Source organism: Corythoichthys intestinalis, chromosome 1 (genome assembly GCF_030265065.1).
Source record: "Corythoichthys intestinalis isolate RoL2023-P3 chromosome 1, ASM3026506v1, whole genome shotgun sequence".
Classification (NCBI taxonomy): Eukaryota; Metazoa; Chordata; class Actinopteri; order Syngnathiformes; family Syngnathidae; genus Corythoichthys; species Corythoichthys intestinalis.
Window position 1 is genome coordinate 76,908,696 of NC_080395.1, and position 25,056 is coordinate 76,933,751.

Here is a 25,056-nt window from a genome sequence, read left to right on the forward strand (position 1 = left end):
TTGTCAAATAGGAGCGTTTTTAATCTAATCTTAAATGTGCAGACTGCCTCGGCTTCTTTAATATTAGCTGGAAGCTGATTCCATAAAACAGGCTTGGTGGCTAAAGGCTCTAGCTCCGACAGTACTTTTAGAAACCCTGGGAACTGCCAGTAGACCTGCATTCTGAGAGCGGAGTGTTCTGTTGGGGCGGTATGGAACCAGAGCATCGGTGAGATAAGATGGCCCCAACCCATTAATGGTCTTAAATGTAAGAAGGAGGATTTTAAATTTAATTCTAAACTCGACTGTAAGCCAATGAAGGGCCTGGAGCACAGGGGTGATGTGCTCTCTTCTATTGGTTCCTGTTAAAAGTCTTGCTGCTGCGTTTTGGACAAACTGAAGACCTTTTAGAGAACTTTTAGGACAAGCTGCAAGTAGGGAGTTACAGTAATCCAATCTCGATGTAACGAACGGGTGAATTAATTTTTCTGCATCGCTTTTGGATAAAATATTTCTAATTTTGGCTAAGTTGCGCAAGTGAAAGATGGCCGTTCTGCAGGTTTGTTTAATGTGAGCTTTAAACGATAAGTCAGGAGACTTAAAAACATAAAACTCCTAGGTTTTTAACTGTGGTGCTGGTTAGGTTAGGTTAGGTGCTACACTTACATTGTCCAGAGTGACAATCTGGGCAGCTAAAGAGTCTCTCACAGTTTCCGGGCCTATTATAAGGACTTCTGTCTTTTCAGGGTTAAGTAGAAGATAGATAGTGCTCATCAGGTATTTATATCTCGGACACACTTGCTTGATCTGCTCAGGTTTAACTGATAAATACAGTTGTGTGTCGTAGCATAACAATGAAAGTTAATGCTATGTTTTCTGATGATATTACCAAGAGGAAGCATATACAGCGTAAACAAGATGGGCCCGAGGACCGATCCTTGCGGCACACCATAACTACCTCTAGAGTACTGTGATGATTGCTGGTTTACATTGACAAACTGGTACCTATTAGATAAATATCATTTAAACCAGCAGAGGGCTGCTCCTCTAACGCCTATGTCACATTCTAGTCTCTGCAATAAGATATTATGGTCGATTGTGTCAAAGACTGAACTCAGGTCCAACAGAACCAGGATCAAGACTAATCCAACGTCAGCGGCGAGTAACAAGTCATTAGTTACTTTGATTAATGCAGTTTCAGTGCTATGATGAGCTCGAAAGCCAGACTGGAAATGTTCAAATAAACTATTGTCCTGTAGGTGCTGACAGAGCTGTTTGATTACCACTCTTTCAAGGACTTTGGAGAGAAATGGTAAATTAGAGATAGGTCTATAATTGGCCAAGATATCAGGATCAAGAGTAGTTTTTTTCAAAAGCGGTTTAATAACTGCATATTTAAAGGACTGCGGCACGTGGCCAGTAACTAATGAGGTATTTATTATACTCACGATAATATCAATAGTTAGAGGCAGTGTCTCTTTAAAAAGTTTGGTTGGGATCGGGTCTAGGAGGCACGTTGATGGTTTGGAGGACGTCATAATTGAAATTACATCGATTTGGTCTACAGTGGTAAAGTTATTTAATATTTTAGAGGGGTTTATAGGAGATTCTGACTTTTTAGTCTGCACTTGATCAGACCTAATAGTTGGAAGTAATTCATTTATTTTATTTCTAATAGTTGCAATTTTATTGTTAAAATTTTTTAGGAAGTCATCACAGCTAAGGGTGGTTGGGATATAAGGTTCTATTGAGCTGTGACTGTTTGTCAGCCTTGCTACAGTGCTGAACAGAAACCTAGGATTATTTTTGTTTTCATCTATTAAGGATGAGTAATATCTGGTTTTAGTCATACGCAAGGCCTGTTTATAGGTCACGAATCTATGTTTCCAGGCAGAGAGAGTGTGCTCTGTGTTGGAACGGCGCCAAAGTATTTTAATTTTTGTGTCGATTGTGTAAGAGAGCGTGTTTCAGCATAATACCAGGGAGAGCCTCGTCTCGGCTTGACAAACTTTAATTTGGGGGGAGCGACAACATCGAGAGTAGTACGTAGAGTAAACATAACCCTATCAACAAACTCGTCATTAACAGCAAGGCCGGACATTATTCCTTCATAATCAGATGACATGGAGGCAAATATTGGCTAAATTATCTGTTTGTACTCTGAAACAGAGCGATCACATAATGTCCTTTTCATCTGAGTTCTAGTCACTAGTGACGGATTATCTTGAAGCACAAACTGAAAGGTAATTAGAAAATGATCAGAGAGTACGGGGTTGTGGGGATGGACACTAAGATCACTAATCTCCGTACCGTAGGTTAAAATCAGGTCCAGGGTGTGCTTGTGACTATGAGTTGGTTTATTTACATTTTGAATGAAGCCAGTCCCATCTAGTAGGTCATTAAAAGCCTTACCAAGAGAGTCACCGTCATCATCAACATGTATATTATTATATTATATTAACATGTATATTAAAATACATAATTCTATCCCAGCTTAGCAAAATACTGGATAAAAAGTCAGAGAAATCTAACAAAAACTGTGAGTAGGGACCAGCGGGACGGTAAAGCACTATGAAAAGAACTGGTTTTTGGTTCTTCCAGTTAGCATCTATAATTGATAGTACTAGACCATAAAAGGAGTTATAAATGTAATTAGCATTACTTTTTGGCCTCATACCTAAACAAGAGTGTGATATTACTGCCACCCCCCCGCCGCGGCCCGTGCTTCTAGCTGTGTGAAAATTCACGTGACTTGGGGGTGTGGATTCATTAAGTCTAACAAAGTCATCCTGCTGAAGCCAAGTTTCAGTCAGGGCCAAAATATGAATATTATAATCCCCAATTAAGCCATTAACTAACAGAGATTTGGGCGAGATTGACCTGATGTTTAATAATCCGCATTTTATATGTTTATTAAGAGTTATTTTATTTTCACTGCTATCAGGGGCTATATGTTATCAGGGGCTATATGTATTAAATTCTTTGATCTCGTTCCTATAGTACTATGTTTTCTACTCTTCACTATACGAGGCACGGACACAGTCTCTATCTTCTGTCCTGAATGTTTGATTTCTGACAGCTCGGAAAGAGGCGAGTGATCCCTACTAATAGAGTTGTGTTTTACACTACAACACTGCGCGCGGGCCCCCACTCTGGAGTGTCACTTTGGGAGACTAAGTTTGGCGGCCATGTTTCGAGTTAAGAGAGCAGCACTGTCCCATGTCAGATGAATGCCGTCTCTGCGTACGAGGCCGGGCTTCCCCAAGAACGCATGCCAGTTATCAATAAAGACTATGTCGTTTTCTGGGCACCATCTAGACAACCAGCGGTTAAATGATGAGAACCTAGAGTACATCGCATCATTGATCAAATTAAGCAGAGGACCAGAGAATGCTACGGTGTCCGCCATCGACTAAGCAAGCTTACACACCGAGGCTACGTTTAACTTAACCACCTCAGACTGTCTCCGCCGGGCGTCGTTACCGCCTGCGTGAAATCACGATACGGCTGAACCTCTTCCTATTCTGCTTTAAGAGCCTGAGGTTTCCTTCGATGTCACCGACTCTGGCCCCTGGGTAACACCTGACAGACACCTCCGGGTGCTTCACGTCTCTAACTATGGAGCTTCCAATTACGAGAGTGTCTGGTTCAGCCGGTGTGTCACTGACAGGGTCAAACCTATTGCTGACGTGAAGCTGCTGGTGCACTAATGTTGTGTGTTTACCACTACGCTTCCCCCGTACAGTCACAAATCCGTCCTTAATTTCCCCCGGCTGCACGGGGCTCGCTGGGAGGCTAACTGCGCTAGCATTCCTACTACTGCAAGCACAACCTGTGGGCCCTGCTACTACCTGGCTATAGCTCGGATTAGCTTTCGTCTCTAGAGTGCAGAGCCGAGCTTCTAGCTCAGAAACCCTGGTCTCCAGCCCTGAGACTAAGCTACACTTCCTACAGCTACTACTGTCCTCGACAAAGGAGCCAGAGTGCTCGCTATACATACAGCACACTGAGCAGAAAAGACGGGAGGGAGAAGGCAGAGGGCTAGCCATGGCTCAGATAAGCTAGGCTAGCAAGATAGAGCTAAAGAGGAGAGTAGAGTAGTTTTAATCCACAAGCAGGCGTTTACGCTGTTAAATTGTGGGATAAAATAAATTGAGGAGCACTAGGAGAGCTGAACCTGCCTAGGATAGATTCGCCGATGTTTCCGTGGGATAAAACAAATTGAGGAGCACTAGGAGATTAGCGACTTGTAGCAGTGCTTACAAACAAACAATACACTCACCGGATGGGACGTCAGGAGATCTTGTATGGAGCCCCAGATTGAGGGAGACTCTAAAAACATAACAACATATATATACATTTCTTACCTAAAAATGCCATTACGCTTGATAACACACATCCCTTAAAAGTTTGGTGTTTTTCCCACGTGTTTCAATTGAATTTCCATTTGTGTCAAGCTATTTTTAAGTTCTATTTGAGTTTTAAGTTAGTCTAAACTGTAAGTCCTAATAGGATTTTGAGTTTTTGCAGCGTTCAAAATAAATGTATTGTAACATATCAGGTTATAATATGGTGGGGATATTTGCATGTGTTCCTGAATGCACGGCATGACGTGCGGAGGTGAGGGAGGTGCGGGAGAGCGAGAAACGTGTCTTCATGTTGTTGTCCCTCTGGCAGTTGAGCGTGCGTCGGCTGCGCAGACAGCAGTCGTGTGTTGGCTGTTCCACAAGTTCCCCAAAAAATAAATAAATGCAACCTAACGAAGCGGGTGACTCTTTGTCAACATTACAGTATGATACCTGCTTAATTGGAGCACATTAGGGACCAGTGCTTCTTGGTGTTTTATCCAGCAATGTCTACTGAGCTAAAATTGACAGTTAGCATTAAGTTTTTATTTTACACCCTCCTCACTCTACAGCGCTATTTTTTCACAGAATAAATAAAGCCTGTATGTAAGACACGTTAGCCACGCATCGACAGTGGTCAAAACTAATAGAAACCTAGCCCTCCGCTGGGCTAGCGTTACGTGAGCGAGTGACAGTAACCCATCCATCCATCCATTATCTTCCGCTTAGTCCGGGGTCGGGTCGCGGGGGCAGCAGCTTTAGCAGGGAAGCCCAGACTTCCCTCTCCCCAGCCACTTCAGCCAACTCCTCCGGCGGGATTCCAAGGCGTTCCCAGGCCAGCTGGGCGACGTAGTCTCTCCAGCGTGTCCTGGGTCGACCCTGGGGCCTCCCGCCGGTGGGACATGCCCGGACCACCTCTCCAGGGAGGCGTCCAGGAGGCATCCGAACCAGATGCCCGGGCCACCTCAACTGGCTCCTCTCAACACGGAGGAGTAGCGGCTCGACACCAAGCCCCTCCCGGATGACCGAGCTTCTCACCCTATCCCTAAGAGAGAGCCCTGCGGAGGAAACTCATTTCGGCCGCTTGTATCCGGGATCTTGTTCTTTCGGTCACGACCCACAGCTCGTGACCATAGGTGAGGGTAGGAACATAGATCGACCGGTAAATCGAGAGCTTCGCCTTTTGGCTCAGCTCCTTCTTCACCACAACGGACCAGTGCAGAGTCCACATCACTGCAGACGCTGCACCGATCCACCTGTCAATCTCCCGCTCCCTCCTACCTTCACTCGTGAACAAGACCCCAAGATACTTGAACTCCTCCACTTGGGGCAGGATCTCATCCCCGACCCGGAGGGGGCATGCCACCCTTTTCCGGCTGAGGACCATTGTCTCAGATTTGGAGGTGCTGATCTTCATCCCAACCGCTTCACACTCGGCTGCGAAAAGCCCCAGTGAGAGTTGGAGGTCACGGCTTGATGAAGCCAACAGCACCATATCATCTGCAAAAAGCAGAGATGCAATGCTGAAGCAACCAAACCAGACACCCTCAACGCTTCGGCTGAGCCTAAAAATTCTGTCCATAAAAATTATGAACAGAATCGGTGACATAGGGCAGCCTTGGCGGAGTCCAATCCTTACTGGGAACGAAATCGACTTACTGCCGGCAATGCGGACCAGACTCTGACACCGGTCGTACAGGGACCGAACAGCCCTTACCAAGGGGCTCGACACCCCGTACTCCCGGAGCACTCTCCACAGGACTCCCCTAGGCACATGGTCGAACGCCTTCTCCAAATCCACAAAACACATGTAGACTGGTTGGGCGAACTCCCATGCACCCTCGAGGACCCTGCCGAGGGTGTAGAGCTGGTCCACTGTTCCACGGCCGGGACGAAAACCACACTGCTCCTCCTGAATCCGAGATTCGACTTCCCGACGGACCCTCCTCTCCAGCACCCCTGAATAGACTTTACCGGGGAGGCTGAGGAGTGTGATCCCTCTATAATTGGAACACACCCTTCAGTCCCCCTTTTTAAAAAGGGAGTGACAGTAACGTTAATCATATTTATTAGCGCTGAGAGGTCTACTGCTTTAAGATGGCGGCTGTTTACTAACGCCGCTGACTCTGTCATTTCGCATCTAGTTCAACATACACGTGATATCTATGAGACGATTCAGCCGCTACCTGCTACCACCGTAGCATGCTCTGCGTAGCATCATGTGGGCTAGTTTTTTGCAACGTCTGCATAGTTTGTAGCGGCTGTCAGCTGTCCCACATTAAAAAGTAGTCCAGACAAAGCGTGATGCTTAGAGCAAAATTAAACGATTCCTCGAGGTGAATAAAATTACTTGGATCAGTTTTTAAACTCGAGTTACTCGAGTTGCTCGTGTATTCATTTCAGCTCTGCTTTCATTTATGGACTGTTGCGTTAGTGCCTTCCCCTTTTGGGATCTTTTTTTTAAATGTTTTTTGGGGATGATATAGGACTATGAATTGTTAGGATTTGCGTTTGTTTCCTCCTAGCGACATTTGTCCCTGTGACTGTCCATTTATTTCACCTGTTGTGCCTGCTCCACCAATCTGCAACCTCTCATGTCACCCACCTATTTCTCATTGCCTCGTTGCCCCTTGCCTGTGTTTATAAGTTCCCCTATTTTGTTCAGTCCTTGTTGTGACATTGTTCATGTCAGTCTACGTATACGTCTTGTTCTCGACCGTGTCTGCGTCCACACCACGTTTCGCTCTGAGTTTATTTGTTAGACTTTTGAGTGTTATGTCCCACATGTAGCCTACTTTTTGTACTCGTGGCTTGGTTGAACTGGGACAATTTCCTGATAGTTTTGTACATACTGGACCATTAAAAATATTTGAATCATGATTCTGGCAGATAAAGAGATAATTCAAAGTCCCCATTTTAATGTGACCTCCCTTTTATTTTCTGTTATAGGAAGAAGTGGAGCTCCCTTTTACTGATGAGGATTTTAGAAGAAGAAAAGCTCATCCAAACTTTAAAAAACACCTTGAACTGGAGAAAATGGTTGCCAAAATGGGGAAGACGGTGTGTTTCACATGTCTTTAATTTCTTTGTTTCAACTTTTATCTAAAAATAACATCATTTATTAACATACAACCGATACAAAAACCCATATATACAATAACAGGGTTGGGGTCAACACATTTCAGTTGTTCAAATGGCAGGTTCTTCTGATTGAGATCAATAGATTAAAAAAAATCTGACAAACAAAATTTAGTATTCACAGAAATCCGTTGTCAGAAAAAAAAAATCAGCATATATGCAAAAATCCATCTTTAAATGGTAATACAGTGGTACCTCTACATACATAAGAAGTTTATTCGTTCCAGAACCTTGTTTGTAAGTCGAAATGGTCGTATGTCGAGCAGGATTTTCACATAAGAATACATTTTATTTCTACTAATTTGTTCCACAGCCTAAAAACTTACACTAAATTCTTAATGAATACTGCTGGTACTATTGCAAATAGCAATTACACGGAGCAAAACAAATAAAATATGAATAAAAATCAAAATAAAATATTAATTATAATAATAATAACACCTGTAATAATGAAACGAATCAGGTTCTAATGTGGCGGTTGTATTTTGTGTGTATTTTGTACCTGAACGCACCGCGTGGCTGACTTGACAGAGAAGAGAGGACTTTTTACTTCATCTTTTCATGTTCTGTTGAAGGCGTTAGCTGCGGCAGACAGTAGGCATGTTGTGTTGCACAAGTTCTGAAATAAATGATTCAAAATCTGACAAAGCTGGTGATTTCTTTGGTGATTTTAACACAATAATAATTCTCACCTTAACTTATAAAGACTGCTGAACAGAGGAGGACCACCGAGATCAGAGATATTCTATGGCCGTATTGTGGAGCTAGTTCACGGACGCGCACACCAGGCTCATATTTTTCCATCATTTCTTCTTCATTTCAATGGCAAGCCTCAACTTTTTCCTTTTTTCATCACCTGCATTAACGTTGTTGGAACCCATGTTGATTTTTCGTGCAAGATAATCTGCCGTGCGTCCTTCTTGCAGGAAAACAAAGAGACTGTGGCGCTGTCATAAATTGTTGTATTTATAGCGTGTCGTCGGATGCAGAAACCAATAGCGAGTCAAATTTTACGTCTGATGTCAAGAAGATCGTGTGTCAAAACGATCGTATGTCGAGGTACAACTGTGTGTGTGTTTGGATTCACATTAAACATATTGTTACTTTGAATGTCATTGTGTATTGCTGAATGCAGCTCAGCAGCCAGTTATGGGAGGGTAAATGCAAAACTGTACTTATACCACATATACAGTGCCTTGCAAAAGTATTCTGCCCCCTTGAATCTTGCAACCTTTCGCTACATTTCAGGCTTCAAACATAAAGATATGAAATTTAATTTTTTGGTCAAGAATCAACAACAAGTGGGACACAATCGTGAAGTGGAACAACATTTATTGGATAATTTAAACTTTTTTAACAAATAAAAAACTGAAAAGTGGGGCGTGCAATATTATTCGGCCCCTTTACTTTCAGTGCAACAAACTCACTCCAGAAGTTCAGTGAGGATCTCTGAATGATCCATTGTTGTCCTAAATGACCGATGATGATAAATAGAATCCACCTGTGTGTAATCAAGTCTCCGTATAAATGCACCTGCTCTGTGATAGTCTCAGGGTTCTGTTTAAAGTGCAGAGAGCATTATGAAAACCAAGGAACACACCAGGCAGGTCCGAGATACTGTTGTGGAGAAATTTAAAGCTGGATTTGGATACAAAATGATTTCCCAAGCTTTAAACATCTCAAGGAGCACTGTGCAAGCCATCATATTGAAATGGAAGGAGCATCAGACCACTGCAAATCTACCAAGACCCGGCCGTCCTTCCAAACTTTCTTCTCAAACAAGGAGAAAACTGATCAGAGATGCAGCCAAGAGGCCCATGATCACTCTGGATGAACTGCACAGATCTACAGCTGAGGTGGGAGAGTCTGTCCATAGGACAACAATCAGTCGTACACTGCACAAATCTGGCCTTTATGGAAGAGTGGCAAGAAGAAAGCCATTTCTCAAAGATATCCATAAAAAGTCTCGTTTAAAGTTTGCCACAAGCCACCTGGGAGACACACCAAACATGTGGAAGAAGGTGCTCTGGTCAGATGAAACCAAAATTGAACTTTTTGGCCACAATGCAAAACGATATGTTTGGCGTAAAAGCAACACAGCTCATCACGCTGAACACACCATCCCCACTGTCAAACATGGTGGTGGCAGCATCATGGTTTGGGCCTGCTTTCTTCAGCAGGGACAGGGAAGATGGTTAAAATTGACGGGAAGATGGATGCAGCCAAATACAGGAACATTCTGGAAGAAAACCTGTTGGTATCTGCACAAGACCTGAGACTGGGACGGAGATTTATCTTCCAACAGGACAATGATCCAAAACAAAAAGCCAAATCTACAATGGAATGGTTCAAAAATAAACGTATCCAGGTGTTAGAATGGCCAAGTCAAAGTCCTGACCTGAATCCAATCGAGAATCTGTGGAAAGAGCTGAAGACTGCTGTTCACAAACACTCTCCATCCAACCTCACTGAGCTCGAGCTGTTTTGCAAGGAAGAATGGGCAAGAATGTCAGTCTCTCGATGTGCAAAACTGATAGAAACATACCTCAAGCAACTTGCAGCTGTAATTGGAGCAAAAGGTGGCGCTACAAAGTATTGCACGCCCCACTTTTCAGTTTTTTATTTGTTAAAAAAGTTTAAATTATCCAATAAATTTTGTTCCACTTCACGATTGTGTCCCACTTGTTGTTAATTCTTGACAAAAAATTAAAATTTTATATCTTTATGTTTGAAGCCTGAAATGTGGCGAAAGGTTGCAAGGTTCAAGGGGGCCGAATACTTTTGCAAGGCACTGTATCTTTTTGCTTTGCCTTTAGGACAGAATGTTGTTTTCCACTTATGTTGTGGTGTCAGGTCTTCAATATGGAATGGGAGAGCAAGCCTTCCATCTCTTTTTCAAGGTGAGAGTTCATACATTATTTTGTTAGAATATTCCCGCAGGGGTCCTGGAGGTGTTAAGGGGGCACAATTGCTCGGACAAGTTGTTGAAATTCCTCTAGAATTGTTGCAGGATTGTGGCGAGCTTTGGGAGAGCTAAAAGCGTGTAAACCACACAAACCACAGATACAATCCTTAGTAAATTTGTACAACATGAACATTTGTATATATTTTGGGAACTTTTAAACAATGTATAGCCCTAAATCACAACAAGGTTGTCTCAAAGGGCTTTGCAGAGGCATTATGATATACAGTCAGAAACAGTAAATGAAGTAAACAAAGATGAATAAATAAAGTTCAAGTCCTGGGCATCCCCCATCCTTGGACCCTCCATTTTGGTAATGAAAAATTCCAAAAACTCCAAGCTCTTTGGGAGAAAATGAGAAACCTTGGGGAGTACCACAGTCAGGAGAGATCCACTCCCAGGATGGATACACAGGATGCACCAGGACTGCTAATGGGAATTAGCAGACGTGGTTACAGTCTGTAAAGATGCAGTAGAGTAAAGGAACAAGAAGAGGTCCATCTAGCCAGATGAGACGGGGGTGGCAACGAGGACGTCCATCCAGCCAGGGGTCCGGATAGTCAAGAGGCTGCAGCGGAAAAATAGCCCCTCCCCAGAGGGGAGCGGGAAAGGGGACACCGGGTGACTAGTGATGAAGAGACTAGTTAACTAGATATTAACATTGGAAAATAGAAATAAAGTAAGACAAGTGGTAGGTAAGTGAGAAAAAGGAGAACTCAGTGGCTGTACTTCCCCCAGCATGATAGCTTCTAGTGCAATTTAGACTGAACTATGAGTCTAATCCGACTTCAACTAGCCTGACCATAAGCTTTGTCGAATAGGAACGTTTTTAATCTAATTTTAAATGTGCAGACTGTCGCGGCTTCTTTAACATTAGCTGGAAGCCAAGAATTGCACATACAATATCTTTAGTAAATACTGTATGGGTAGAAAAAAACATATGCGTTGGAAAACTTTCAGTTAAACTATAATCATGGAAGTATAGAAATTATAGGTGCAGTGGTACATATAGGCCTATGATACATCGAGAAAAAAACTATTTTCGTCACTATCGTGCACATCGGAGTAAAAGGCCTATCTTCAATGAATGGCCTATTTTAAAACTTTTCATATATAGGCCGCACCGCATTATAAGGGTCATGCATGCCTCACACTACAATTTCCTGTACTGGCACTCATATCTTGTCTTCTTTTTCTGGGTTATCTGTCTCACCTCTCTCTCCGAACTGCAATTTTCAAACACACACTAAGTACACGTTTTAAAACATTGATGCTCATTGTTGTTGCTTCCCATGTATTTAATCCTTCTAACAACGTTTTAATGTCGTGTGAACTACACCAAGCAGTTTACAAGAAAAAATTGCATTCAGTTATATTAGAATTTGATTTGCTACATATTCGTGTGACTTGTAATGAATATGAATGAGTGATGACATTCAGGACCGAATATTAAAATACACTTCCTGAGATCATTAATTTCTTTAAGATACTTATGAATATCTGCATATGACATATATAAATTTTGTTTCATTTAATGTGAATGGCTTCCGATCGCAGGCAAAGAGAACTAAAATTATGGAATACATTACAAAATTAAAGGCAGATCTCTTCTTTATGCAAGAATCACATCTTGCCAAAACCGAAGAGAAATATCTTAGTAACTCCAATTTTAACTTGATGTATTCAGCCAGCTATAACAGCAGACAAAGAGGAGTAGCTATACAAGTACATAAAAGAATCTTATTCACATTAAATAATGCAATTGCAGACCCTGAGGGTAGATTCATAATAGTACAAGCTACCATAAGTAATAAACTGTTCACATTAGTGAACATATATGCCCCAAGCAACGAGGATACACAATTCTTCCACAATATCTTTGGTAAATCGAGTGACATGTCAGTGAACTCAATAATTATTATAGGAGGAGACTTTAACACAACACTTGATCCCAGTATAGACAGTTCTAATTTTAAACTCACTAAACAGTCACAAACTGGAAGAAATATATGGATGATTTTGGCTTAAGTAACGTTTGGAGAGCAAAACATTTAACAAAAAGGGAATATACCTTTCAATCCCTAGCTCATGGTTCGTGCTTGATTTTTTTTTCTAGCTAATAACTCCACTATGAACAATATTTCGCAAAAATACATCCAATAATCATCAGTGATCATGCACCAATCTCTTTAGCCCTTAGAATTGACTACCGCACGACACCCCATGCAACCTGGCGCTGTAATGATTCCTTTTTAGATGACCCAGTATTTGATACATTCGTTAAGAAAGAATGGTAAGACTTTATGGAACTTAACGACTCCCGAAACATTTCACCATCATTGCTTTAGGAAACAGGGAAATGCGTAATTCGAGGCAAGATTATCTCATATTCATCATATAAAAAACAACAACAACAGAAGTTGGAAAACGAGTTAGAAATAAAAAACAAACAACTGACGGAGGAATTCGCCAAGAATCCCACAGACACTACCACAAAAGAACTTTTCAACGCCAAAGAACGGCTCAATGGCATTCTGTCCAAAAAAACTCTTTTTTCTGTTTCAACAACTGCGATATACCAACTATAAGCATAATAACAAATCCAGTAAATATTTAGCAAACCAACTTTAACGCAACAAAGAAAAAACATTAATTACAACAATACAAGACTCAACCGGCATAATAACACAATCACCAGAAAAAATTAACGAAACTTTTTATTGCTACTACAAAAACGTACACTCGGTGTTAAATGATCATAACGAAGAAGACATAGACTGATCCGTTAGTAATCTTGACTTCCCCCAAATAACTTTAGAAAGCCAACAATTGCTAGATACCCCACTTACCCTCGCTGAATTATGGAAGCCACAACCAAATACTTACAGAGGGTGAGGCAGGTCCTCAAGAATTAGCTGAATGGCAAGAATAAGATCTAGGCCATTAACAGCTATGCCCTACCAGTAATCAGATACCCTGCCGGCATCATATCCTGGCCACTGGAAGAGATGCAATGCAGGCTACCGACATCAAGCCAAGAAAGCTCCTTACAATGCACGGAGGGTTTCACCCTAAGTCCAGCATCCTGAGGCTCTACACAAAGCGGAAAGAGGGAGGCCGAGGACTAGTGAGCATCAGAGCCACTATCCAGGAGGAAATTATATCCATCCAAGAGTACATCATGAAGATGGCCCCCAGTGATGACCTGCTCGGTGAATGCCTCAGGCAACAGAAGCCTAGTAAGGAGGAGGACCCTGAGGAGATATCATGGAAGGACAAGCCCTTGCATGGTATGTACCACCGAAAAATTGAGGGGGTAGCTGACATGGGAAAAACATACCAGTCGCTGAAAAAGGCCGGACTGAAAGACAGCACGGAGGCGCTGATAATGGCAACACAAGAACAGGCCCTAAACACAAGATCAATAGAGGCAGGGGCCTATCACACCAAACAGGACCCCAGGTGCAGGCTAAGCAAAGAGGCCCCTGAGACAGTCCAGCATGTCACAGCAGGGTGTAAGATGCTGGCAGGCAAGACATACATGGAACAACATAACCAGGTAGCAGGCATAGTGTACAGGAACATCTGTGCCGAGTACGGACTGGAGACCTTGGAGTCAAGTTCCTCATAAATCCACGCCGAGTGTCATCTATTATGGAATCAATTTCAACTTTAATTTTTGACAATATTAAAGCCAAAATCATTATTCAATAAACATATAAGCAGTCATTCAAGAAAAGTTTAGCAAGTGAATATTTATGGTAACAAAAAATAAATAAAACAAATTATAATGAATAAATTGTAGCGTCTACAAAGACAACGCCAACTTGGCGAGGATAATGCACATTCACCAGGAAAATAGTACAATTTTTCAATTACTTGTAGCCACTTGCACGTCACAAACTGTACGTAATCAAAAGTTGCCCGAGAGTTTAAGATGACGCTCGCCACGCTACAGTAAATGCTAATTCTGACAAGAATGTGAATGCTATGCTAATGCTCCGAGCCACCTAGCCGATCCTCATTGCGTTTGCAATGGCATTACCCCCCCTTGTCCCCTCCCGCACACAGTAATTTGCCTGTCACAAAACACTCTGTCTGAAGATTCTATAGACAAGTTTCCTTTCCTTGGGCAGCGCCATCTTGATATTTTCTGCTACGGACATCCGGTTTAGCCAGAAGACCATGAATTGCGGTTGAAGTAGACAAAGTTTTAAACTGCCAAATCAAACCAGAGGAACCCACGGAATCTTCAAAAAATAGATTCAGCACGACGTAGATGAGACTGTGCTTTTCTGTGCTGTGCGTGTTTGTGTATTGCTTGTTTGTTCTTATCACTTCGGTGATCGTTCCTGGACAAAATTCTACCAATCTGTGCAGCCTGTGTAAACATTGGGTCTAGATTGATACGCCGGCCAAGTGAGTGACAAAAATCAGGCGAAATTACAAACAATATTACAGTTGTCGAATGCAGAAGGGCAGACACGGAATACTGTATGTTCTCACAAAGAAGTAATTGAAAGTAATTTTCATCTGGTTAGATTATAGTTATGAGCTCATCACACATGCACATATAAACACAAATAGTATGTCGTTCTTTTTCATTGCAGATATTGAGCGCAATAGAGCTTTTGGACAACATGATTCCATTTCTTGTTTTATTTAAAACAATTGCTGCAAAAAAATATTGGAAAAATATTAAAGAAGATTGAGCATTCCATCATCAAGGTAGTATGTGTTTTAATATGTGTCCATCCACAAACACCAACGGGGTGTGAGGCACATCAAGTTGTCTTCCTTTACCTTACAGCTTTTTCCACCTGTTAACAAATGAACAAAAAATGTGTAACACTTGAATTTATGCATTTAGGGTAAAAAGCCTGTGTATGACTTGTCGCAGATAAGTGTTTGTTTTCCATTTCTTTATTGTTATTATTACAGAAGAATAATGGGCAGATATATGTAACATACAATAGATTACGACTGGGTCAAACAGCTGGCGGGAATTTTGTTGGAAGAACACAGTGACGTTTTTTGTTACACCGGTCTAGAAAAACTATCAAGGGATGGGAGATGCATGTTGTAGATGCAGCAGTAGTAGAGCCAAGCATTTCCATATATTTTGGGAATGTGTGGTCATCAGTGTTGTCAGTACTATAATCTGATTACTTTCTTTCAGTAACGAGTAATCTAACGCGTTCATTTTTCCAGGCCAGTAATCTGATTAAAGTTAGTTTCCTCGCTGCCTGTGCATTACTATTTTTTTGTTGCCTCATAATGTATGTAGAATGAAGAATATTGTAGTAATGTACGCAGAGCATTTGAAAAGAAAATACTGCGCTTGAGTTTGGGAGTGACATCACATCTCACGTTTTCTCATCGGGGGGAAAAAACGGGTCACGTGTAATACCATGCTGCCTGTGCGCGCGCCGTCTGCCACGGCGGTCAACAACATGGCCTGCTAGCTATCAGGATGCTAACCGTAAAGGAGCCGGAGAGATACAACAAACGGCTGCATTTGCTCACTGGAGATACAGCCATTACTTCACATATCCGTCCAGTAAAGATGACGAAAATATCTCCGTGCGTTGCAAACTCTGCGCTGGCTCAGAAAGACTGTCGACCGCTATATACTCGACATCCAATTCAACAAGGAAGCACTTGGAATTACAGCTCAACGCATTGCGAAAAAAAAAAAAGCCGACAGGTAAAGAGACAGCCAGCTCTTCTACAGTTTGTAACCAGCCTTTATAATATGTGTAATTATGTACATTTTATAGTTAGAGTTTGTAATCATAGGCAGAGTTTTACATTTGTGGGACTGGGGGGAGAAGCATGTTGAAGACTGAAACGAAAGTCAAAAGTTTGGACACACATTTTGCGTTTTATATATTTTCACTACTATTCTATATTCTCACTGAAGACATCAAAACTATGAACGAACATGTGGAATGGCAAAAAAAAAAGTGAAATAACTGAAAACAGGTTTTGTTTTCTACATTCTTCAAAGTATCCACCTTTGAGGTGTCCCAAACTTTTGGCCAATATTGTATATATATATATATATATATATATATACACACATCCTGACACTGTTCAAGTTCAATCAACTGTTCAAGTTGTTGTTGGCGGCGTTTGAAAGCTTAGGTTTAAAGAAATTCTAAATATCCATCTTGCCTCCTCTGGTATAGTTTTGGCTAAGCAAAGCAAAGGATAGTCTCCAAGGTGCAAGTCACGTGATCTGTTCGAAAAATGATTTGGACCCATTATGAAAACTTTACGTTTTAGGATTTTTGTTCATTTCATTAATTTTTGTTGTTTGTTTTATTGATTTACAACTTTTACAAACATTTTAACGGCTAGGTCTTTATTTCAAAGGGGAAGTTCAGAATTTTTTACATTAGGCTTTATCTTGGAGTCAGCGGGGGTTTAATTAGTCGTTGGAGTTGATTTCAACAAATTTTGTGCAGTTTGTCAGTTAGTTGTTAGTTTTAGGGCTCCGGAATGGCTAAGCAAGGGCGAGTCAATGGTAGTCGACTAATTAAACCCCCGCTAACTCAAAGATTAAGCCTTTTGTGAAAAAATTAAACGCGATGACATTTTTCTTTTATTTTTATGTTGAGGCAGCAAAAGGAAAAAAAATGGTAAAAAGTAACTAAGTTACTTTTAAAGTAACTTAGTTACTTTGATAATGAAGTAATCAGTAAAGTAACTAGATTACTTTTTTGAGGTGTAATCAGTAATCAGTAATTAAATTACTTTTTTAAGTAATCCGTGACAACACTGGTGGTTATACAAAATGCTGGTTGGACATTCATTACCATTTACAAAAGGTTTATAATTTTGACATCCCCATGTCCTTTGGTTTCACAGATGTCATGGCTGGGCCAGGAAAATGAAATACCAGTGTTTGGAGATGGCACTAACATTGTCCCCACGATTCACGTTAGTGACCTTGCAAGGTTAGACACAAGAACAATACACTGCACTACACTAAATATGCTTTTTTTTTTTTTTTTTAAATCCCTATTGGTAGAAAGAGTTTTATGAAAACTCTTTTTTAAAAAAAATACAAATAAAAAAGGACATGAAGTTTTGACAAGCGGTTAAACCTAGGCCAGTTTTTTCTAAACCAGGGATTGCCTACCACTGGGCCGGGGACCAGTACCAGTCCATGGCGCATTTGCAACGGGCCACGGGGAATTTGTTAATCACCGCAATCTTGCCCGTGCCTCTTGACTAATCTGAGTAGAGTTGTGTATTTGCCCTCTAGTGGTTGGCCGCCATTGCTGGGGTTTTTACACACCTATCGAATAATCCGAGTAGAGATTTGTGTAAATTGCCCTCTAGTAATTGGCCGCCATTATTCAGGTGTTTGACTGACGCTGGGCTGCTACAAGAGTTCAATGTAATCAGTCAGGTTAGCTGCTGATGCCTGTGTGCTTGGGGCTGCAACGTCTTTGGAAAGCTTTTTTTTTTTCCAGGGAAAACGCCACCTGCTGAGCCAGAAGAGGAGCCTACAACCAAGTCCATTCTGCATAATATGTGGCTAAAAGCTAGCAAGTGAGGCAAAAAAAGCAAATGCACTAAGAACAGCATAACAATCAAGAACAGGTACCCACTCCCTCTTATTGACGCTACCTTTGCTCTCCTTCATGGAGTCACCATCTTCACAAAGCTCGATCTGCGCCATACCAACCATCTGGTCTGCATTTGCGAGGGCGACAAATGGAAGAGGGATTTCAACACTCATTGGGGCCACTATGTGTATGTGATGATGCCCTTTGGTTTTGACTAATGCACCTGTCACCTTCCAGTGACTTGTCAACGATGTCCTGCGGTATATGATAGGCACATTTGTGTTCGTATTCCTGGACGAAATTCTTGTTTTTTCTGATTTCCTTATAGCACATATACGTCACGTTCGACAGATGCTTCAAAGACTGCTTGAGAACCAGCTCAATGTCAAACCCAAGAAGTGCAAATTCCATGTCGCTCATAGCTAGGGATGGGAATCGAAATCCAATTCCAATTCCGAACCAGTTCCGAGTGTTTCGAGGCCACAGCATCACAATGAAAAAGCCTTAACCATCCCTTTAACAATCCCTAAAGACGCATATTGCGTCGTGACGTGTCATGTTGTCCAGATGCATCAAACTAGCATGGCGCCAAGAACCACTCGCTCCAAAGTTTGGCCACACTTCACCAGGAAAAAGAGAGCATGCTGTGACGTCGTTACTCTCGCGAGACTCCGTAGACGCATGACGCAATCAACTGGCTAGGCTAGCAAGTAACTTTGCTCAAGAAGACTTAAACTAATTTTTCCCTAAAAATTTTCACGATCGTGATTTACCTTTTTTCTCCGACTCCGCCACACATCAAGGAAACGCCATGGCAACATCCAGTCAACGCAGTGATCTCCCGGCGAAGCGTAAAAAGGCAGATTCTATTGATTCGGCTACATCGACCGACGATCTGTTGTTAGCAAGCCCACCCGAATACACAAAGTCACTTAGCGAGGGAATTGGATCAATCGATAAGAAAATATCGATAGCATTAGAAATCCTTCAAGCCGAGATTAAAGAGTTAAAAGAAAGCCTCGTGTTTACTCAGCAGGAGGTAGTATATCTCAAGTCGCAAAACGATATCCTTAAAGGCGCCTTCGAGTCGACGACAGGTCTATTACAATCCCTGAAAAAAGAGAACAAGATAATGAAAGAATCTATTTTGGACCTTCAATCAAGGAGCATGAGGGACAATTTAATTTTCTCTGGCATCGAAGAAAATACAGTAGACAAACCAGAAGCCCTCGTTAAGTCATTTATGGCAACATCTCTCAAGCTGCCCAAGGAAATGGTGGATTCGATCAAGTTTGCGAGGGTACACCGTCTTGGGAAGCCAAGAGGAAGCGGTCCGCGTCCAATAATCGCCAAGTTCGAGCTCTACCAGCAGAAAGTACTGGTGAAATCCAAAGGAAGAGAATTACAAGGAACAAGATTCGGTATGAATGATCATTTCCCGCGCGAGATCAACGAAAGACGGAAAATCCTCTATCCAATTCTGAAGCGGTCCAGAGCAGAGGGCAAACGTGCAATTATCACGCTTGACAAACTTTTCATTGATGGTCAACTATACCGAGACCAAGTGCTCACCCCATGGCTATTCTGACCGATAAGTAATGCCTAAATATTTCTATTATGCATACAATGCTGAATGTAACTGTCTTGATTTAAGCAAGACATATGTATAGATTAGGGATGCTTAATACTTAGTTTGCTATTCCTAAACACTTCCAGTATGCATATAATGCTGAATTAAATTGTTTTGGGTTGATTAAGGCACATATGGAGATTAGGGCTGCATGATAACTATTTGTCTGTACCTTCGAAACACTTCCAGTTCGTATATAATGCTGAATTAAGTGTTTTTTTTGTTTGAGCAAGGCACATGTGTAGATTAGGATTGCATTATAATCACTTTGTCTGTACTTCCTAAGCACTTCCAATATGTACACAATGCTGTATTAAGTCGATTTTATTTCAACAATGCACACGTACCGATCAGGGTTGCATGATAATCACTTAGTCTTTAAGAGTCACGCATGTCTCACACTACACATTTCTGTACTGGCGCTCATATCTTTTCTTTTTCTGGGTTATTTGTCTCACCTTTTCCACACCGCTGTTTTCAAACACACACTAAGTACACACTTTAAAATTGTAATGTTTAGTGATGATGCTACCCATGTATTTAATCCTTCTAACAACGTCTTAATGTCGTGTGAATTATGCCAAGCGGTTTACAAAAAATTGCATTCATTTCTATTAGAATTTGATTTATTACATACTCGTATGGCTTCCAATGAATGTGAATGGTGATGACACTCAGGACCAAATATTATAACACACATCCTGAGATCATTACTTTCCTTAAGATACTTAGAAATATCCGCATATGACATATATAAATTTTGTTTCATTTAAGGCTTCCGATCGCAGGCAAAGAGAACTAAAATTATGGAACACATCACCAAATTAAAGGCAGACCTCTTCTTCATGCAAGAATCACATCTAGCCAAATCCGAAGAGAAATATCTTAAACACTCAAATTTTAACTTGATGTATTCAGCCAGCTATAACAGCAGACAAAGAGGAGTATCAATATTAATAAATAAAAGAATCTCATACACATTAAATAGTGCAATTGCAGACCCGGAAGGTAGATTCATAATAGTACAAGCTACCATAAGTAATAAACTGTTCACATTAGTGTACATATATGCCCCAAACAACGAGGATACACAGTTCTTCCACAATATCTTTGGTAAACTGAGTGACATGTCAGTGAACTCAACAATTATTATAGGAGGGGACTTTAACACTACACTTGATCCAAGTATAGATAGCTCCAATTATAAACTCACTAAACAGTCACAAACTGCAAGAACCATTAGGAAATATATGGACGATTTTGGCTTAAGTGACGTCTGGAGAGCAAAACATTTAACAAAAAGGGAATATACCTTTCAATCCCTAGCCCATGGTTCGTGCTCAAGAATCGATTTTTTTCTAGCGAATAATTCCGCTATTAATAATATTTCGCCAAGAATACATCCAATAATCATCAGTGATCATGCACCAATTTCTTTAGCCCTTAAAACTGACTCCCGCACGATACCCCACGCAACCTGGCGCTGTAATGATTCCTTATTAGATGACCCAGCATTTGATACATTCGTTAAGAAAGAATGGAAAGACTTTATGGAACTTAACGATTCCCCAAACATCTCACCGTCATTGCTTTGGAAAACAGGAAAATGCGTAATTCGAGGCAAGATTATCTCATATTCATCATATAAAAAAAAACAAGAACAGAAGCTGGAAAACGAATTAGAAATGAAAATCAAACAACTGACGGAGGAATTCGCCAATAATCCCACAGACAATACCACAAAAGAACTTTTCAGCGCCAAAGAACGGCTCAATAGTATTCTGTCTAGAAAAACTCAGTTTCTGTTACAACAACTACGATATACCAATTTTGAGCATAATAACAAATCCGGGAAATATTTAGCAAACCAACTTGAACGTAACAAAGAAAAAACATTAATTACAACAATACAAGATTCAGCCGGCATAATAACACAATCACCAGAAAAAATTAACGAAACTTTCTATAGCTACTACAAAAACTTATACTCGGGGACAAACGATCATAATGAAGACATTGACCTATTCGTTAATAATCTTGACATCCCCCAAATAACTGAAGAAAGCCAACAATTGCTAGATACCCCACTTACCCTCGCTGAATTATGGAATGCCGTAAAGGACATGCCAAAAGGTCGCGCACCGGGGCCCGATGGGTTCTCGACATCATATTTTAAACACTTTTGGAATATGCTGGCACCACTTTTCTATAGAATGGTTCAAGAAATCAGTGCCAAGGGTCAAATTAGAGACAATATGAACACTGCAGTAATCAAACTACTGCCAAAAGAAGGGAAAGACCTAACCCAACCAGCAAACTATAGACCAATATCCTTAATGAATACAGATATTAAAATTATTGCAAAGGCTTTAGCTACTAGATTAGAACAAACTCTTCCCACTATAATTCATAAAGACCAGACCGGCTTTATTAAAGGACGTAACTCTACAAACAATATAAGACACTTGTTAAATCTTATTAATATTGCACAGAATTATAAACAGAAAGCAATTATCCTCTCTTTGGACGCAGAAAAAGCATTTGACAAAGTCAACTGTTTTTTTCTCTTCAAAGTTTTGGAAAAATTTGGCTTCGGTGAGCCATTTATCCGCTGGATAAAAATATTCTACAACGCCCCAAAAGCCACTGTAAACACAAACGGGGTCATTTCACAAAGTTTCTGTCTTCAAAGGGGAACTCGACAAGGCTGTCCACTCTCACCCCTATTATTCGCTCTATTTATTGAACCATTAGCAATTGCAATAAGACAAAACGCTAATATCAAAGGGATCTGCTCGCGCACATCGGAACACAAAATTAACTTATACGCAGACGATATACTTTTATATCTAGAAAAACCAGAATCCTCCCTACATGAGACTTTTGAACTAATAAAGACATTTTCACAAATATCAGATTATGCTATAAATTGGTCAAAATCAATTATAATGCCCTTATCAACAAACTCATGGAATCCTGCAAATCAAAATCACAATATTCCAATAGGGAATATAAAGTATCTTGGAATCAACATTTCACCAAAACTTACAGAATTAACTAAACTAAACCATACACCCTTCCTAGCAAAAATATGTGAAGATTTGACACACTGGAATAATCTACCCATCTCACTTTTGGGCCGGATAGCAACAGTCAAAATGAAAGTATTACCACAAATAAACTATTTGTTCTCAATGATCCCCTTTAAACCCACTCAAAAATGGTTTCAAGACCTAGACTCAGCCGTCACAAAATTCTACTTTAAAAACAAGAAAAACAGAATTAGCCTTGCCAAATTGCAAAGAAATAAACCAGAGGGGGGTCTAGAGGCCCCTAATTTCCAACACTATTATATAGCAAATCAAATACAATATCTTATTAGGTGGTTATACCTTAACACTGAACAACAGTCATGGCTAGAATTAGAGCAAACAGACTGCAACCAAATACAATTGGCAAACCTCCCCTTTATTAGTTCTAGTATTAAGCACCATAGCTGCTTCAAAAACCCAATGATAGCATGTACCTTGAAAGCCTGGTGGAGAGGTATGGAAATTACGCAATCACAACAAGCCCCGTGTAAATTCTCACCAATCTGGCACAACCCAGACTTTGGAGTTAATAAAATTCCTATTTATTTCAGCACATGGGATGATACGGGAATAAACCAGTTACAGCATTTGTTTAAAGATAATACATTCATGTCATATGAAAAAATATTACAAGATTTCCAGATCAAAGGGGTCAATTTCCTTCAATACAATAAAATCAGGGCAGCCATCAGAAGCAAATTTCCATCACTAACGGGTACGTTAGACCCACCACCTTTCGTAAATAAAATAATAAATATACATCCTCAACAAAAAAAAATACTTTCAAAAGTATATAAAGCCCTCTCATGTAACAACTCTACTTGCCTACCAATCGAAAAATGGAATAACGAACTTTCGGTAACATTAGATAATAACTATTGGTCCAACATCTGTAAAAATGCATTTATAATGACAAAGAATAAGAACCTTCAGCTTATACAGTTCAAAATACTGCACAGATGGCATATTACGCAATCTAAAATGCACAAAATGGGGTTCTCCCAATCCGATAAATGTACAAGCTGCAACGAAGATACTTCAGATACATACTTTCATGCTCTTTGGCAATGTAAACCAATACAAGATTTCTGGGCACAGGTAACGAAGAAACTCTCTTTCCTATTGAACTGCAGGATTCCATTGTCTCCAACTCTTTGTCTGCTTGGCGATCTGAATACAGTGAATATCTCTATCCATCAAACCCGTCCACTACTAGCAAGTCTAACGATAGCCAAAAAAACAATATTGTTGAATTGGAAAAACAAACAAAACATTAGCATTAACCAATGGCTAAATCTAATCATTGAATATATAACATTAGAGAAAATATCTGCCAAACAGACAAATAAAATGGACAAATACGAACAACAGTGGGAAACGGTCGCAAGAATGATGAACATAGAATAAGGATTCTCTCTCACCTGCGAAGGAATGCCACAAAAATAATAGAAATGTATACATAAATGGATGTATGCGGGGTGTCCAGGGAAGTTGTATGCATCCTTCTGCAATTGGAAACTGGACATGTTTAAATCCGAACTGTTTTATACACTCCCAACAGCATGTAATAAATAATTTTTCTTCCTTCACAGTTTAGTCGGTCAATGGGCTTATTTTACAAGGATACTCATAGACAATTTGGTTTCCAGCTACTGGGGATCATATGCAACTTTTTTTTGGAACACCCTATATATTACTTATCAGACTTGGAACAATTAAGGAACTATGCGTAAATAATACACTTCACTGGTCCTTGGCATACATCTAATGGTGTTTGATAAACCTCTTCTTTTATCAGCTTTACAGGTGGAGTTTGTTGGCGTCCTGCCCTGGGCCGTCCCGCCGCCGCCGGTCTTGGCCCCCGGGATTTTCGGCCGGGCTTGTCTGGTTGCGTCTGGCTGTGCGGGGGGTCCCGTCGGGCGCGCGCTGGTGTCGTGGGCGGGTGCGGGGGCCGCGCGGGTGCCGGTCCGGGGCCGCGGCCCTTCCCCGGCCGGCCGGGGTGGGGTGGAGTTGGGGTGGGGGCCGGGGGGTGTATGCGGCAGCCATGGTTCCCTCCCAGGTCCGCCCGGCCAGAGCCACGTCTCCCTGTACCGGGTGCTGGGGAGGTGCCCTCTGGTGCCATACCGCGCGCCCCTCTTGGCCCGGGGGTGGGTTGTGGGGGGTGCGCTTCCCTCCCCTTGGTCTGTTTCCGGCCCTGTCCGCCTCTCTAGGCCGCGGCGGCCGCGGCTGCCCCCCGGCCGGTGGGGTCGTTGGCGGGGCCTCTTGGGGCCCGCGGGGCCTAGGGTGAGGCTCGCTGTCCCTTGCCGGTGGGGTGAACGCCCCCTGGTCG

The 25,056-nt window shown here is 41.4% G+C and overlaps 1 protein-coding gene across 7 annotated transcripts in view; it reads left to right on the forward strand.

The window, feature by feature from the left end:
• Positions 1 to 25,056, forward strand: part of LOC130918623 (adenylate kinase 7-like) — a 219,082-nt gene that overhangs the window by 88,315 nt on the left and 105,711 nt on the right. For 6 of the 7 annotated variants that reach the window (XM_057840478.1, XM_057840497.1, XM_057840507.1 and 3 more), the window contains 3 exons: positions 7,275 to 7,385; positions 10,280 to 10,363; positions 17,299 to 17,387. In XM_057840478.1, coding sequence (XP_057696461.1) covers positions 7,275 to 7,385; positions 10,280 to 10,363; positions 17,299 to 17,387 — 284 coding nt within the window. The remainder of the gene's footprint in view (positions 1 to 7,274; positions 7,386 to 10,279; positions 10,364 to 17,298; positions 17,388 to 25,056) is intronic. The other variant, XM_057840487.1, reaches the window with a different exon arrangement.